This window comes from Pygoscelis adeliae, unplaced genomic scaffold (genome assembly GCF_000699105.1).
Source record: "Pygoscelis adeliae isolate BGI_AS28 unplaced genomic scaffold, ASM69910v1 Scaffold130, whole genome shotgun sequence".
In the NCBI taxonomy this organism is placed as follows: Eukaryota; Metazoa; Chordata; class Aves; order Sphenisciformes; family Spheniscidae; genus Pygoscelis; species Pygoscelis adeliae.
In genome coordinates, this window is record NW_008824031.1 from 4,932,503 (window position 1) to 4,948,929 (window position 16,427).

Genomic DNA, 16,427 nt, shown 5'->3' on the forward strand with positions numbered 1-16,427 from the left:
CAGGGGGAACTCCACAGAGCAGATGCATGTTAAGATGCATCTCAGGTAGCTTGACAAAAAACTTTCTGGAACATGCGATGGTAGAACAGGTGTTCAGTGCTGCATTTTTGCATTAAAACCAAGCATGATTCAAACGATTAAGCTGAAATGAAAAAAAAAAAAATATACTGTTTCTGTGGGAGAGCGATGTAAGAGAGCAAGCAGAATGCAAAGTTAAACACAGGCACAGAACAAAATACATTCATAGGAGAAGGGAAAAGGCAGTAAAAGAATTTAATTCTGTCTTCATTTCAGAAATAAGCGTCTCCTACACTAGCCTAACATTATCCAAGTCATCTCAATGTCAAACGCATGAAAAAAACTCCTTTAGTAAATTAAATAATATACTGTTAACATTTAACTGTTCTCCTTACATCTCATAACATCATCCAATTTAATACTACTCCACTTAAAAAATAAAGCCTTGATACTGAAAACGTTTACTCCACATAAAATATCTTTATTAGCATGAGTCCTTCCACTACTTTATATACAGTACTTGCTAAAACATCCTCTCTGTGTGATTTTGCAGGATCAAACCTTTATTTTGGCATCTTTTCCTGGTTAAGGAAAAGAGGCGGCAATATCAGCCTGCACTGGAATTAAATTAAGGAAATCACAAAATTATACTAATGTTAGAAAAAATGTAAGTTACAGAAGCGATTTTAAACTAATTTTAATGTTGCTTTGGGTTTTACTTTTATAGCTATCAACATTCAAAAGATGAACTGGTGGATAAAAAATGAACAGGCGAGACTGAAGCATAAAAGTGTAATGCTAACTTCATTCTGAATAATGAAGTCTCATATCAGCATAAAAACTACTTTTATCACAGGAACAAAGTTCTTTTAAACTCTTTTGGCTTATGTCCGTTACTGCTTAAACTAATTAGCAATGCTATCTTCTGACAAATTTTGTTTTAAACTTTCAACAACAACAAAAAAAGCCGAGTGAGAAGTATTAGCAGGTGGTTGGAAAAGAGGATTATAACTCCATTATATTAACTCAATTTTGGCGTATACACATTTTGGTAGCTATAGCGCTAAACACCAGTGATTATATCCATGGCTACAGTAGATACACTGTCACCTGAGGAGGAATTTAAAACGATAGAAAATATTCATTTAACTTACAGATTTGTAAGAGTATAACTGGATTCCAGAATTTGGCTTCCACATTAGTGAAATGAAAGGAGAGCATATTCAATTATTTAAAAAGATAACATTTGGTTACACAATTTTTAACTTAAGACAGCAATGTGATCTAATGAAACATCCCTATAATAAAAATTATGTTAGCATGAGATAATGCAGATACCATAACTGAAATTATTTTTATCATTTAAGTTTTGCAATGCATTTATCAATGACGAAAAAGGTTTAAACATGTACTTCTGAAAATGTTAAAAATGGGAATAATAATTACAGTTCTACCATGTTAATGCTTGTACTAAAACAGTCACTTTTTATGTGTTGAACCAAAACGGAAAGGAAAAACAACTGAGCTTCAACACTACAAAGCTATTGAGGATCCCTCACCTTAGAGCAGGCTTTTTCAGTTTGCATGCATTGAGAAGATTCACAGACCTGCTTAATCCAGATTGAGAGGTGCGTAAACAAAGCAGAATAAAAAGTGAATGCAACAATAAAATGTGGAAACAAGACATTTAAAACAAACTTACATTAGAAGACATAATTGCATGCTTTCAAGATATGAAGTCATGTGTGAGAGTAAACAACACAGTGCTTATTGACTCAGTTAGATGTTTGATCATTTCAAACCATACATTTAAGAGCAACAATGTATCTTTGAATGACAAAATCTCAGCAATGCTCCAATACACTGACCATTTCTAAAGCGACTCAAATAAAAAAAAAAAGAGAAAATCAAAGAGGCTCTCTGAAGAAACAAGACAGATGATTCAGCTAGAAGACAAAGACTATTAAAAAAGCAACATTAAAGACGAGAAATCCTCATATATACATACATATACCACTGCATAGCATGAGTGTTTCAGATGGTTGCATTACTGAATTGTGGTGAACAACTCTGGCCAAAATTAAAATATACATATATATATTCAATTACCAAAATTTTGGGGAAAAAAAATTTAAAGCTTTTCAATCAAAAAATAGCACATAATGCTCTTAGACAGTAACTGATGATATTAATATTTTGAAACTTGTCTAGCACTCCTTCTGACCCTCATTTAAGTCAATTTGAATAAATTCAAGAATAACATATGACTTTAATTTCATTATGCCTTTGAGCAAAATGCACTAATAACTTTAATTGTTAGAGATATAGTGAAGTGGCATAATAGTTTTGCCACTCAAAGTTCAATGGAGAGGGATTTCTTTTTTAATTTATATTCGGTTTATTTTAAAACATTTTCTTTGAGAGCCAAGTGTTAAATAGAAGACTTAATTGAAAGTTCGATACAGAGTTTGTGTGTGTGCCAGTTACAAACCATCGCTGCCCCCAGAACAGAACGCGGAACATTAATTCCAGGCGACTGAACAATTTCCTAGGGGCCATGTGTTTAGACTTTAGAAGAACAGGAATTTATCATATTAAAGTATTTTATTCTCTCTACAAACAAAGCTCTTTATGTTTTCTTTGTTCCAGCTTCTTCCTTTTGATCTCCATTGTCAGAGTTTTGCACCATTGTAACACTTTACAATCTGCTGGGGGAGAAAGAATGACTGATTGTCTCCTTTTGAAAGGCAAAGTATGTGCTAGCCTGCAGCCTGCAGCAGCATCCCTACTGGGAAAGGTACTGTCTGCATTCTCCCCCCTTACATTTTTTTTTTTTTCCCCTTTTTCCCCCTCAACTCTTGGAAACAAAGCTATCCTAGATGAGTCACAAAACCCTAGATTTTAATAGGGAACACAAAACATCACTACTGTGTGCTGGCCAAATTCCAAAGACAAATTTAGTGTTGAGCAGCAAACTTCAAGCCACGTTACATCTGAAAGGAAGACTGCAGGGGGAAGGGAAAGTTCTGCTCATGATACACTAAACTCATCTTATTCTGAATGAAAATTTCAAATAATTATTCTATGTACAAAGTTCAGAACAAAAATACGGGCAGCATTCAAAAAGCTGATACTCGAAATAGCTTCTACACTTCTATAAAGCATAAAAGTAGTAAATATATTAATTTTAAAATCAAACCCTCTGAGCAAAGGCTTTTTGCAAAGACGACTTTGAAGCACTTTACAAAGGCAGGGAATTCTTGATTATCTGTGTCAGCTGATTATCCAGCCCCTTGCAAAATCACTTCAGCTCTGCATTAGCCGGCTTGCACCTGGAAGCTGCCCAGCTGTGTTCACATGGCACCCCACCACCTGAGAGCGGCAGCGCCTGTTGGTGCTGGACCAGAGTTTTTGGTCCCAGTATCACCAGCGTCATCAGGCTTTCTATCTTGCATTGTATTACCACCATATACTTTTATAATCCAATTGACCTATGTTTTGTATTTGTGCTTTTGCTCTATTCAGGTTATTTCATTCTTTCCTTAACTGGGATAATTGGGCGTTGACTGTATGAGATCTGAACCCTGAAGGGGGGTTTGGTGTCCTCAATTCTAATTGAAGTCAGAGTCAGTTGAGGTTACTCAACACTTTGCAAGATCTGGATCTAATTATCACATTAGGCCCTATAACAACCTACTGATATCCAGAGATACATGTTTTACATATGGAAAACCAATATGCATAGAGGTTAAATGATTTGCATAAGGTCATTGAGAGAATGTGGCAGAACTCAAATAAAAGCCTGCTAGTTCCACCCTTTCAGCCTCGAGCCTTTTTTATTACCTCCAATTTTATATTCCTGCCAGAACAAGTCATTTCCATTTCAAATATTAAATGAGAAATCAGAAAATGTAGTGAACTCTGAACCACACCTCCTTGGTAATCAAGCAAGGCAGATAAGCCGTATAGCAACTTGCGGGTTCAAATGAGTTAACCAAAATATTTAAATACAGCTATTGTATGAAATGAGATTGTGTCTGCAGACATATCAATAAGTACATCTATTTCTAAGCAACGGAATGTATGGATGCACACTTGGTGCCCATGGAGGTTATTTGCAGGTATTTATATAAATATGCATGACATACTGTTTCAAGGGACAGACTGATGTAATTTCACTTGGGTATCATAAACTTCCTAATCTAAATTGTGAAAGTAGCAGAGAATGGAGGAATCAGATGTTATTTATTTGTTATCCACCTTTTCATAACTATGTTCAGTAAAACACTTGGGAGGGACTCGATTAACCTGGACGTTTGTCTCTTCTGAAGATAAGGTCATAGGCAAGAAAAAAATTGAAGATTATATTTTTCTAGTATAGTGATCCTAGCAGATATCTGTAATTCACAATAGCAGACCAAAGGTTTAAATTGAATATTTGGATCATGATTTACTATAAAAACATGAAATCTCAGCAGTCATTTTAAGGTTCATTATCAAAAGCTACTAAAAGTAGAGACTAATTTACCAAAAAAGGTTTTGTACGGTATGTAATTGGTGAGGTCCTTACCATTCCACACTCTTCATGTTGAAGTAAATATATAGGCAAGGCAAAGAAATATACTTTAATATAATTTAATAAAAAATAAAATTTGCATAGTAAATACAATCAATACAGAATTTTAGAGCATTTGAAGGGAACAGGAATAGGAATTCCACAGCACCTAGACTCAGGACCCTGCTCTCCTAAGCACTCTTAGTAAGTGTCCATCTATTCCAGCAAAACTGCCCATTTGTATTTTTTCTCTTCCAAAACTGAATATACATTTTGATACCGCATATTTAAAGCTCCTTCAGTCTAGCCTCTTCAGCAAAGAGAAGGGATAAAGCATAATAGAAGGACATTAAATCCTTATCCTGTGGAAGACTCTCTCATACTGGAGTCAAGACAGTCCAAAAATGCCCCCTAAGGTTGCTCGCTAAGGACTTTCCCACGGGCACTCAGGGAATCCAGACTGCAGATGGGTCAGGTGGAAGAGCTGCAGGGTATCACTTATCTACAGGGTTCCTGAGCTAGGATAATGCCCACAGGCTGCAGGCAATACCTGATGGACCGCTTGAATTCCACAAAGGACTCTCAGAATAGAGAAAGCACAAGTATGATCTTGACCTGCATTTCATCCACCCTACTCTGGGGCAGAAAGTCCTACACTGAACCTTAGAGATGGAGTATAGAGACTCAGGAGTCACACCCTCTGTACACAAGTGAAGCACGCCAATGCTTGTGCTTTCTCATGTGTTCTATAATTACTACTTGAAATTTTATTAGTGAGAATGAAATTACGAGAATTGTTAAGAAAAAATAATTTGTAAAGAACAAAATTTCTTTAAAAATTCAGCATATACAAAATAGTACTCCTTTTTAAACACTAATGAATTTTCTTTTTTAAAAGGCAGGTTCTTTCACCCATTTTCAAAATTCTGATAACATAATTCTGATAATGGAACAGTTTATATGGTATTTGCCTTCCTCCTCTTATCTTAAGGGCTGATTCAGGCCAACCTGCCAAAACCTACAGCTGGAGTGAGCCCCAGTTCATAGGAGCTCAGAGGAGTTCATTTGTGCAACACAAACAAATATGGTGTTGCACAATTTTCATTGTGCACGGCATAGCTTCTCTCTTCTCTACAATAACAAAACCTGGAGTTTCCTGGAAAAATCAGTCCCCTTCAACACAGTAACAAAGAGAGGCATATCCTTAAGTCACCATCTCCCCTTTACGGAAAAATTCTCTTCACAAAAGAGACCTCAGATCTTAGCAGGTTAACACTCTCATCTCCACAACTTGCCCTTCTCAGAGTTGACAGCATCATCACTACAAAAGGCTGAGGATGACACACAACAAAAGAAATGTAAAAAAAAAACCCCACACTATTATCTTTACAGGCAAACCATACAGCAGATTAGCACCACAGTAACTGTCACATATAACTTGAACTTGCTGCACCAGATCCATTGCGTTTCTTATAACCTAGATGTATAAAACATGTAGCCCACTTAAAAACACTACACACACACACACAAGGTAAATTGAAACAGAGCAGTATTTTTTAAACAGACTTAAATACATGCTAATGGTAAGATATCTAAAGATGGATGTTTTCATTTGCATAAATATGTGCTAGGCATAAAATTTTCCTCCTCCCTGAGATGCTTCTAACGTTGCACATGCAGTTTCTATGATAATTTTTAGTGAGAGAAAACCACCAAAGGTAACATACTGATTTGTAATGATAGCACAGTTTCTCTGCAGACTATATATTTTCTACTAGCTACTAAAAGAACCCTTGCACTATTTTTCATGTTATGCAACGGCACACTAGAAATGTTTTATTCTCTATATGCTAGACTGTAGTAGCAAGAAAATAACACAAGCTGGTAGACCAAGCGTTGGACATTCTTTCAATATTCATGGTAATAACCTTAACTCTAATTAGACCACGTAATTTTAAAGCCTCTTACAATGAAATCCATCTCTCCTTTTCTTTCCGAACTAAATATTTAGACCATTGCTTTGCAAGTAAGAAAAACTACGTACCTAGAAGCTTAAAAGAAGAGATATACTATTTTCTCAATTTAATGATTATGTTTCTGATAGATGTGTACCTTTTTGCTGCTGGTGATACAGTTTCCTTTCTGGTTCCTGATGGAGAAGGTAAAGAGCCACTTGGTTTCTTTGGTAACACAGTTCCATTATTAACAGTAGTCCTTAAAGGCAGGGTTTGTACCAGCGGTCTTGCTGTAAAACAAGCAGAAGATGAAATAACTGTTTTAATTTTCTTTTTTTTTCCCCAGCAAACAACATTAGAATATTTAAAAATATCTGTGTAGTAGGCCATTTTTGTTTCACTATTGCCAAATTCACCATAGATGAGGGTTTTAACAAGGAGGAATTTTTTTTATTATTATTTTTATAATCATATCAAGCAAGTCATCTGCATATGGCTTAAGCAGACAATTCTATAACCTGTCTCATCTGTAAAACCTCTGTTCTAGCTCAAGGAGCATACTGGTAAGTGCAAAGGTAGTCGTTGCCACCAAAACCTATCCTGCTCTCTTAAAAGAGCATCAGTCTCTTGGTCACCTGGATAGCATTCAGAAGAGTGCTAGAAATGAAGGCAGGTTGCCATCCCAGAAACTCCTGCTCTTTATCCCTCAATGTTCTTGCAGGTTTTCCACAAGCAAGTGATCTATTAAGAAAGCCTTATTCCCCGAAAAAAATCCCTTCTTTTAAAGAATATGGGCTTATGTTTGACAAAAAGGAATTTTACCCATTAGTCAGAAAAAGCAATTGAAATCAGCAGAACAGTGGACTTAATGAGCTGACATTATCTACCTCTGTTCTTCTGATCGAACGTTGGCTCAAAAACTGATATACATGTCATACCTGTAATTAATATTCAAATAATGGAAAAGTCCCAATCAAATACGTTAAAAATTAGTTGCAAAAACAAACAGCGGTTAAAACTGCAAGCAATGAGTACAAACATGAAAACTATAGTAGACCATACCCTGAAAACACAAACACGACCAGTGCTCTCCCTACAGCAGGGAAGAAAGCTGTGTACATCACTTGAAATTTGACAGAACTTTGTATCACAAGCCTGCTTTGTAAAGATGCCAAAAGTCTTTGGGTTCAGAGAAACAACATCCGAGAGAAGGCAGCAGTCACAAGTCACTTAAGCAACACAAGATAAAATTTCACTGAACTTGGAGAGCATAGCAGAGAGAATCCCTATGAAATGTTCTTTGAAAAAAGACTGCTGAGGATAAGTAATCTAAAAAGCAAAAATTAAAAAAAAAAATCTAAAAATTAACAATTGTATACAGTCCTAGGTTATATTATGATAACATCTTATTGTAGCACTGACAGCAAGCATTTATTGACTTGTTCACCTGAAGTTTTCATATATTGAACAACAGAAGATAAATGTGAAAGCCTGTGCCTTGAGAAGATTAGACCAGTAAATATGGTCTACTCAGGAACGCAAGTTTCAAGAGAAACTTCGTCTTGAAACTTTGTTAAAATATATACTTGCTTGTCATGTGTTCATCATTTATTTGTTCAGAGGGGAGAAATTTAGAAAACAACCCATAAGGAAATATTGAAGGAATAAAGCTTATTGGGCTTAGAAGACTGAAGGATGATATGAAAACAAGTCAACAAATAAAAAATAAAAAAAAAAAAAGAAAATCTTATCCAACCTCACTGAGGATAGGAGAGCCTAGAACTGCAGAAGACTGATAGGGTGAGACAGGATCATTCTTACCGAGGATAGGAAGAGCAAGGGCTCTCTGATTTTACGTGAAGCTTTAAGACAAGGCTAAATAAGACTTAAATGAATTCATGGTGCCTTCCAGCCCTGACTTCCATGATCTATTTTAAAAGACTAATACTGTCTTTAGAGCTTATACAAAACACCTCAAACTTACCGTACTTTGGCTTCTCATGCTTCTATTTATTTATTACATTTTTTAATTAAGGGATTCAGATATCATGATCCTATTTACTTCTACAGTATTCAGTCTTCCAAATTAAATTCCTTCTACAGTTTCATGCTGGATGCTTTACTGCTTGTTTCCTGACTAAGTGCTGCAATGCCATAATTAATCTGTACATATACAACTGATTCTGTTGCATATTACAGAAGCAGAGATAGCTATAGTGGAGCAGCTGTAGGTTTCCTGACAAGATTTCTGTAGGTCACAAAATTTTAATGAGGCTTTGAGATCACGAATTAGAACAACAATTAAAGTTAAATAAACAAATTAGTATTTTCCTTCTTTATAGTTATATTAAAAAATGCCTATTACAAAGTAGCTGGAGTGAACTAGCTGGAGTCTGTTTACTCTCCTAACCTTAAGAAATTGAAACTAGCAGCAGCCAGGAATAAACCCTGCAACCTTTAACAGAGGTTTTGCTTCAAATCCAATGCCAATCCAGAACACACACTTCTGGAGCTGGAGATTTAAAGATCCAGCCCCGTGATCAGCTAGCGTAGAAAGCAACACCATGAAACTCTTACACGGCACACAGAAAAACTATACATTATTCAATGAATCCACTATTTACTCTGGAGCTATTTAGTTTTATTTACAACAGCTATTTCACACCAGTGGTAACTGACATAACAGTCAAACAACCCCAAACATGTCATTGCTGTTAGAAGTCAGTAACTCAAACACATTGGTATTATTGCTTTGTCAGTAAGGTTTATTTTGGAAGTTCTGTTGCTTCAAGGTCTTACCTGTGGTAGCAGGACTGACATGTTTAGCAGCCTCAGCAGCACCTTTTTTAATCATACTTTGATCTATGGATTAATAGGGCTGTTAAGTTTACAAACAAACCAATAATTGCAAAAGGAAAGAACAACAAACACAAGTGAAACAAAGGCAGGAAGCCATACTGAACTCCACCAAGTAGGTGAATTAAATAAGGAAGGGGAGGGTGGGGGGACACAAACAGAAACCCAAAACACCATTAGCGAAGGAGCTCCACAAACGGACAAGATAAGCAGCTCACTTTCCATGATGTATGCTGCTTTTAAGCTGCCTAGCTCAAGTCTAGAACAAGAACACACACAAAGACTGAAAACAAGCTCAAGCTTTTTTCCATTACAGGTTTGAAAGCCTGAAACTTGAAATCTTTAAACCAATTTTAAATCTGAAGTACTCAGAAAATGTCACCTTCTGTCCCACAAAGCTTCTTGTTCCAGACTTTAAACACTGAGGATCCTGTTTTCCAAAGGCATGAACCTCCCCCCTGACACACAGGCTTTTAATCCTGATCTACTTCATCTATAGATCAAATGAATGAAGCAGCACACAATATGCTTCAAATCCCAGTTTGCATGGATGAGATTTTTGTGACACTTTGTGAGCTCAAATTCCACTTTTTACAATTCTAAATGTGGAATCTGTCATTAAACGATCAATGGAAAGAAAACGGATCGAGTCCCATACAGCCCAAGTGGCAAAACACAAGAAGCCACTGCTCCAGTTTCACCCATGTCTAAGCAAACCCCTCTCCTAACAGTCTCCATCACAAGCTTCCATAACACTATTCCATACTGAAGTTCAACTTAGTCTTATGCTTAGTAATTGCATGCAATCCGTTATAAAGTAGTTGTGCCTACTACAGGAAAAACAGGCCATTGTGTGAAATGTATCGTATTTGACAAAACTGCTGGAAGAAACCAACCATCAGGATACTTCAAACTCTGTTTTACGTTACAGAGTACGTTTAATAAGGCTGACCATACACTAATGATACAACTGATATATAGTAAAATTAAAAGTTCTTCACATAAATTGTTACAGTAGCAATTATTTCCAGAAATTAGTTGGATTTAGTCGGCAATTATCAGGAATCACTTCAGTAATTTGTAATGGATAAGCAATTGGCTTTGTAGTCCTCCATTTGCATTATCACAGTAAAACTTCTTACGCTGTCATTTCGCACACACACTAAGAAGTATTCATGTCATATACACATTTAAAACAAACAAAAAAAAACCCAAAACAACCCCAAAAAACAAAACACACAAACCAAAAACCAGCCATAGAAGGCAGAAGGATAGGCTTACAGCAGCTTTTCTTCAATGTGCATTGAACTATGGCTTTAACGATCTGCCACGACCAAGAAAGCATCTCCTGATTTAGAGTTCAACTCTGCTCATAGAATCCATGAAAATCTGGTCTGCATTTTGCTAAGTAAAGCCAGCAGGCAAGAACAACTGATTTGGTTACAACTCAGTAATAATTACTAGACTTTATTTCCTCCACACATCAGATAATATCTATTTTACAGGCAACATAAAGCCTTTCGATCCCTTGTACAACCAGATTTGGTGGAACATTTTGTCACAGTGGAGGCTATCTTTAGCAACGTTTAACTTAACTTATATTTTAATTATTTTTTTTGCAGTCAGACAAAGACAAAGTGAGGAGAATACAACAGAAAGGGAAGAGAACAGGAAAACAAGATCACAGACATTTACTGCGTATTCTGTCCAACAACTAGCATGATATACAATCAACTAATCTGGCTCTGTAATTCTGTCCCTTTCTCCCTTCCTCAGCTCCAGACACAAAACATTGTAACAAACATGATGTCTCAGTTCAGCAAATTAAGTAAGTAGTTCCTTACCTATTCTGTTAAATCAATGCCTAAAAGTAAGTCTCTGTCAAAGTCACAAATATATAACCGAGATGAAAGGAAGTCCTAATTTCCAGCTGAGAAAATTATGAATCCATAATTGCATATCATACTTCTGATATGAATTAAGTTTTTAATTTATATTAATACATATCAGGTTGCTAAAAGAAACAATTTCTTAATTTAGAAAACAGAGAGTCTGTGAAGTCAGCCATACTTTCTTTCCACATCTAGGTTGCCACCACTCTTACTCCTAAGGCTACCCAAAAATACCTCATGCATTTCTGCTAAGCTGCAGACAGGCAGTCTCCCAGGCTTTTGCAGCCTCACAGACTACAGTAAATCACACCAGCTGGGTTCTAATAAACCTTTACTACTGCGAAGCGCTGGATGTTCAACTCCAGCTTTTCTGATTTGTGTACAGACAAACCCATTCTTGCAGAGCAGGAACCAAGAGAGAGCACGCTGCAGCACACGGGCACAGCACAGCGTATTGCTGAGTGGCAATGCTTGTCACACCTGCCACCTCGCTGGCTCTGGATCTGCTGTGCTGGAACGGGGTCAGGCACCAGCCGCAACTCTAACCTTTCCTTCGGACCTCAGCAGCTGGTGTTGCACCTTCTCCTCGGTCATGTCACCTCTGCGCTAGCTCAGAGCTCTGTCTTTGGCTATGCCTGCACCATCCAAAGACATTAAATGAAAATTACATTTTACTTAAAGTTAATTAATGTTTTCTGTCAGAAAAAAACTCTTAGGAGTTTCACCCATAGAAGACAATACGTTCCGCAAAGAGTTTATAAATTATCTTGATCAAAAGTCAGGAAGTGGTAGCCATGGTTAAATATAGGGAGTGGATTAAGCAGCAAGAACATGGAAATGTTTCGCTGGTTCATGGGAACTTCAGAAGGCTCACAGATTTAACCACTTGGATTTTTTATGTTCTTTTTAACAGATTAAATTTAAAAAAAAATTTTTCCTTTAGTTTGATTTGTTGGTTTTGAGCATTTCAAAGATCTAAAGAATAGATCTTTAGATCTATTTTAATAGATCTATTTTAATACATATAAAATTAAAACCTATTTTAATACCTATAAAACACTCACTGAATTGCACTACCTGTTTTAGATATATCTGAAATGCAAACCTTTGGTAGGTCCTTTCTTGTTCTGCATGGCCTGCTGTTCCTCTGTAATATTCAAGCGTCGAACCACATCAGCAAGGGCAGATTTGAGCAGCTGGATGTCATCTTCCTGCATCTGGACACGTTGCTCCAGAGAGGCAATGCGATCCGTTACCTCCATACTGCTTGCAGCAGAGGCACTGTCATCTAAGTAAAACAGCAGGAGAAGATGCATTACCAACAGTGTATAACCATCAAGGAATACCTTATATAACTGGCTGCAGGTAAAAACAAGGTTTTTCTCAGAACTGATGACCTCTTGAGGAAGAAAGTTTTTAAGTGACCAAAAGGAAGAGATGGAAAGGAAATAAATAAAGAAATAAGACAAGTACTTAAGTAAGATGTGATAAGGAGGTTGGCTTCAGGGTTACTTAGTGTTAATTGGGCCTCACTATCAATTATCTACATGTCTGAACCGGAGCGATCAACTATCACCCTTCACTGTTCTGCTCAACACGACACCCTGGCACTGGCAGTCATTCAGGTAGAGAGCTGTACTTTCTGATAAGCTACACACCCTTCCAGACTTTTCTTTCTCACACATGTGACAGAACATATACATTAGACATATATAAGCAATAGATAGGCTTACACTTTTTCAAGTTATCAGCCACAGACTGGAGAATAGATATTAACCCCATCTGCTAACTCCTAATTTATACCAGCAGCTTTATGAGAATATTCCCCTGACTGAACTAGAAACATGAAACAAATTCAGAAATACTCAGTAATTGTACTCTTAGCCTGCAAATTCTTAAAAGGGTCATTACTTTGCATACAATTCACCCATTATTTGGAAATAACCCACAGAAGCTTAAAGCCTGCAACTCCCAGATGAGGACTACATTTTTTTTCCGCCCAAAACTAGTAACAAGAATATTTTTCCTAAATGACCACTTTGGTTCCACTGCAGTTCCTATCACACAGAAACATTGTAATTTCTTACAATATTAAGTTAGGAAAAAGAAGAAGAAGAAGAAAGGAAGACAAAAGATGTCAGAGTCAATATCTCTGAGGAAAAAAATTGTGCACTTTTTAAAGAGAATTGCAAGGTTTTATTTAAATAGGTGGATTTGAAACCTGAAAAAAAATTGGGTATTAACTTACTGGATCATTTTAAGTAATGTTAGTCAAGTGATGGTTGGATTATAGCTTTATTTGAAGACTTAATAAGTTATACTTTAGCAAAAATGGATATTTATGCTACTATCTACAATCATAATTGACTTCTCTCTCACTCCTAATCTGAGTCCACAGCACATATTTCTTCTGTTAAAGCCGATCTCTCTTTGTGAAGAAGCTGGTATTTGTTTTCATTTCTTGTGTACTTAATTCTCCTCCATTCCAAACCAGAGTTTTCCACTTCTTTTGTACAAGGGCATAAAATGAAAGTTAAATGGCTTGGGCATAATAATAACAACTAGTGTTGAATTTTAAAACAAAGTAAGAGTTTCAAACAGGAAAACAACAGCTTCTGAGTACATTTAAAAGCATGTCCAAAAATGTTAATACATACAAACTTTTAATCATAAGGGTCTTGGGAAAAATTGCATTTAAAATTAAAAGAAAAATCTATTCATCTCCAAACCACCCCAATACAAATTGGTTTTGAAATCTGTTCGTAAGCTGCATTTTGGCTTCCTGACCCCTCGCACCCCCAACAGCTATCTGCAGTTACCAAAAGCTGAATTAGAAACAACTCAGAAACAAAGACTATAACAATATTGACAGTCCATAAATAGCCACAGGCTCATATAGTTTAAATTGCTTGTTAATTCTGTTATAGGATTTTCAGAGCATATTTAAAATATCAACATTAGGATATTATTAGGCTGAACATAGTGGTAATGTAAGTATCCGGTTCTAAACAAACTAAATCAGAACTCAAGTTCCTGAAAAATGCTGAAGAACTTTCCCCATGATGAAACTTGCCAAACTTTGGCCAAATCAGACTTCTGCTCAGCACAGGACTCTGTCCTGCAGCTGTTACAGGTAATTAATCCCCAAACTCAGATTAGCAGCCATGCTGGCAGCAGTATGAGCCGCCTGCAGAACTTAACCTTTCCTTGTACAAACAAAAGGCCCACGCTGCTCTAATGACTTTACATTTTAACTCAGCTGGAAATAACACGGATTAGCATACTGGACAATAGGCAACCAAATCAAAAGCTTGATTTAACCAATACAAGCCAAATTCAAACTTCAGCCATTCTGCCAAACTCAATACAGCACGGCATCTGAATTCAGTCAACAAAAAATAGCCAGTTCCCAAATTCAGGGCAGAGAAGGAAACCCAGGGAGAAATTGGTTGGTGTTAAAATGTTCTAGCCCTTGTTACAGAAGAAAACATCCTCACTGAAGTATCAATTTCACTAATTTTTAAGTTTAAAGAAACAGTATTTTTGCTCAAACATAAACCTTCAAATAGTAAATTAGTGGCACCGGTTTATTTACAATTCCATAAGAAATCACTCCCACTAACGAAGAGGTACATCTCCTTCTCTTCTTCCCCCTTCTCCCAGCTGCCACTGTAACTCTTCCCCTCGCATCCTCGCTGACCAACAAGCACCAGCAAACCCTTCCTCTGGAAGGAGCACGTCTGTGCCTTCTGCTGTCACTGTTCTTCCTGGTCCCTGTGAACGTAACCCTCGTCCTTGTTGCAACCTACAACTTGCTCTTTTCTGGTGGTTACTTTGCTGGATGCCGTTCCCTTCCAAGGATGCAGAAAAGAATAAACTTTGTAACACTTTTCAGTAAGATTGCAACTGAAGATTTCTTAGAGTCCAGTCACATTTCACTTTGCCTCTCCTTCGTATGCATATACAAGTAAGCAAGAAAAGAGACACAGAATATAATAAAACTATGTCTTCTGAAGAATGCAAAGTTCAATTATAAAATAAGCATAACCTGTTTGTTATGCAAGGAGAGGATGGAATGTTCTTGCCCTTGAGATCATTACATCCGAGTACGTTGAGCAATGAAGTTGCAACTTCAATGCAGCCAAATAAGCAAAGTGGTATGGTACCAGAAAAGAAAAAAATAATGGTATAAACTAACCAAACAACAACAACAAAGTCACAACAGATGTCATCCACTCTGCCCACAAGAGCAAAAGCCATATTTGTTAGCCTAACTTGTGATCTGCCTCTGCAGTATACAGCTCATCCTCACAGCAAAGAACATTTGCAAGGAAATTTTTAGCACACATTTGTAATGCAATTTACACTCCAGGTAGAGCCATCTTATTATTATTGTTCCCAAGCCAGTATTAAATTTAAAGTGACTATACATTTTATGGCACCTAGTTCCACATTTTCTCATGGATAAAGCACATCCTCATTCAGACTCCACCACCTCGCACAGAGTGGGCTGGGAGGGGAGCACAGGGGGTTTGGAGGAAGGCGGCTGTGAGGTGCCAAGAGGCCACCGACTGCTGTGCCTTGGGGTGGTCCAGCCCCGGGCTACATTTTCCCTCGCAGGGTCCACGCATGCACTCGCATGGCAGCTGGGTTACAAGTGTGCTTTGGTTGTACAGTTACAGTAACTGAGAGAAAAGCGCTTTATAGTCACGATGTAAAGATCCTCAAAATCCTTCAGGTGAATCCAAGTAAATATAAAGCATGCTTCTAAAAGAAATCCACATAAATAGAAATTTGCAGCAATAATACACAACTGCTACTGCACAGCTTTACCATATAATAAGAATACCATTATGTCAATACACACTACTTTTTGTGATGCTAAATTCAACAACATTAGCAACTCTTTAACAGTGTCAGTATGTTTAGGTTTGGTGACCTCTTTGCAGTCTAGCTGTCATAAACCCCACAGATGTTCACTATCTTGAAAGGTGTATGAGGGAGACTACAAATCCTAACAATTTGCCTTGAAGCATTAGATCTCCTTATCAGTCACTACCACCACTTTTCCCTGTGGACAGACAGAAGAGACATCGTATCACCTACATGGGCAGCATCGATAGCATGTTAGAATTAATCATTGCCTCTTTT

The 16,427-nt window shown here is 37.0% G+C and overlaps 1 protein-coding gene across 7 annotated transcripts in view; it reads right to left on the minus strand.

Moving 5' to 3' along the window:
• Positions 1–16,427, minus strand: part of EML1 (echinoderm microtubule associated protein like 1) — a 131,166-nt gene that overhangs the window by 43,967 nt on the left and 70,772 nt on the right. For 2 of the 7 annotated variants that reach the window (XM_009328152.1, XM_009328141.1), the window contains exons 2-5: positions 12,382–12,564; positions 9,328–9,390; positions 6,686–6,818; positions 1,578–1,625 (exon numbers count right to left, since the gene is read on the minus strand). In XM_009328152.1, the coding sequence (XP_009326427.1) occupies positions 1,578–1,625; positions 6,686–6,818; positions 9,328–9,390; positions 12,382–12,564 (427 nt within the window). The remainder of the gene's footprint in view (positions 1–1,577; positions 1,626–6,685; positions 6,819–9,327; positions 9,391–12,381; positions 12,565–16,427) is intronic. The other 5 variants (XM_009328189.1, XM_009328167.1, XM_009328181.1 and 2 more) reach the window with 3 other exon arrangements.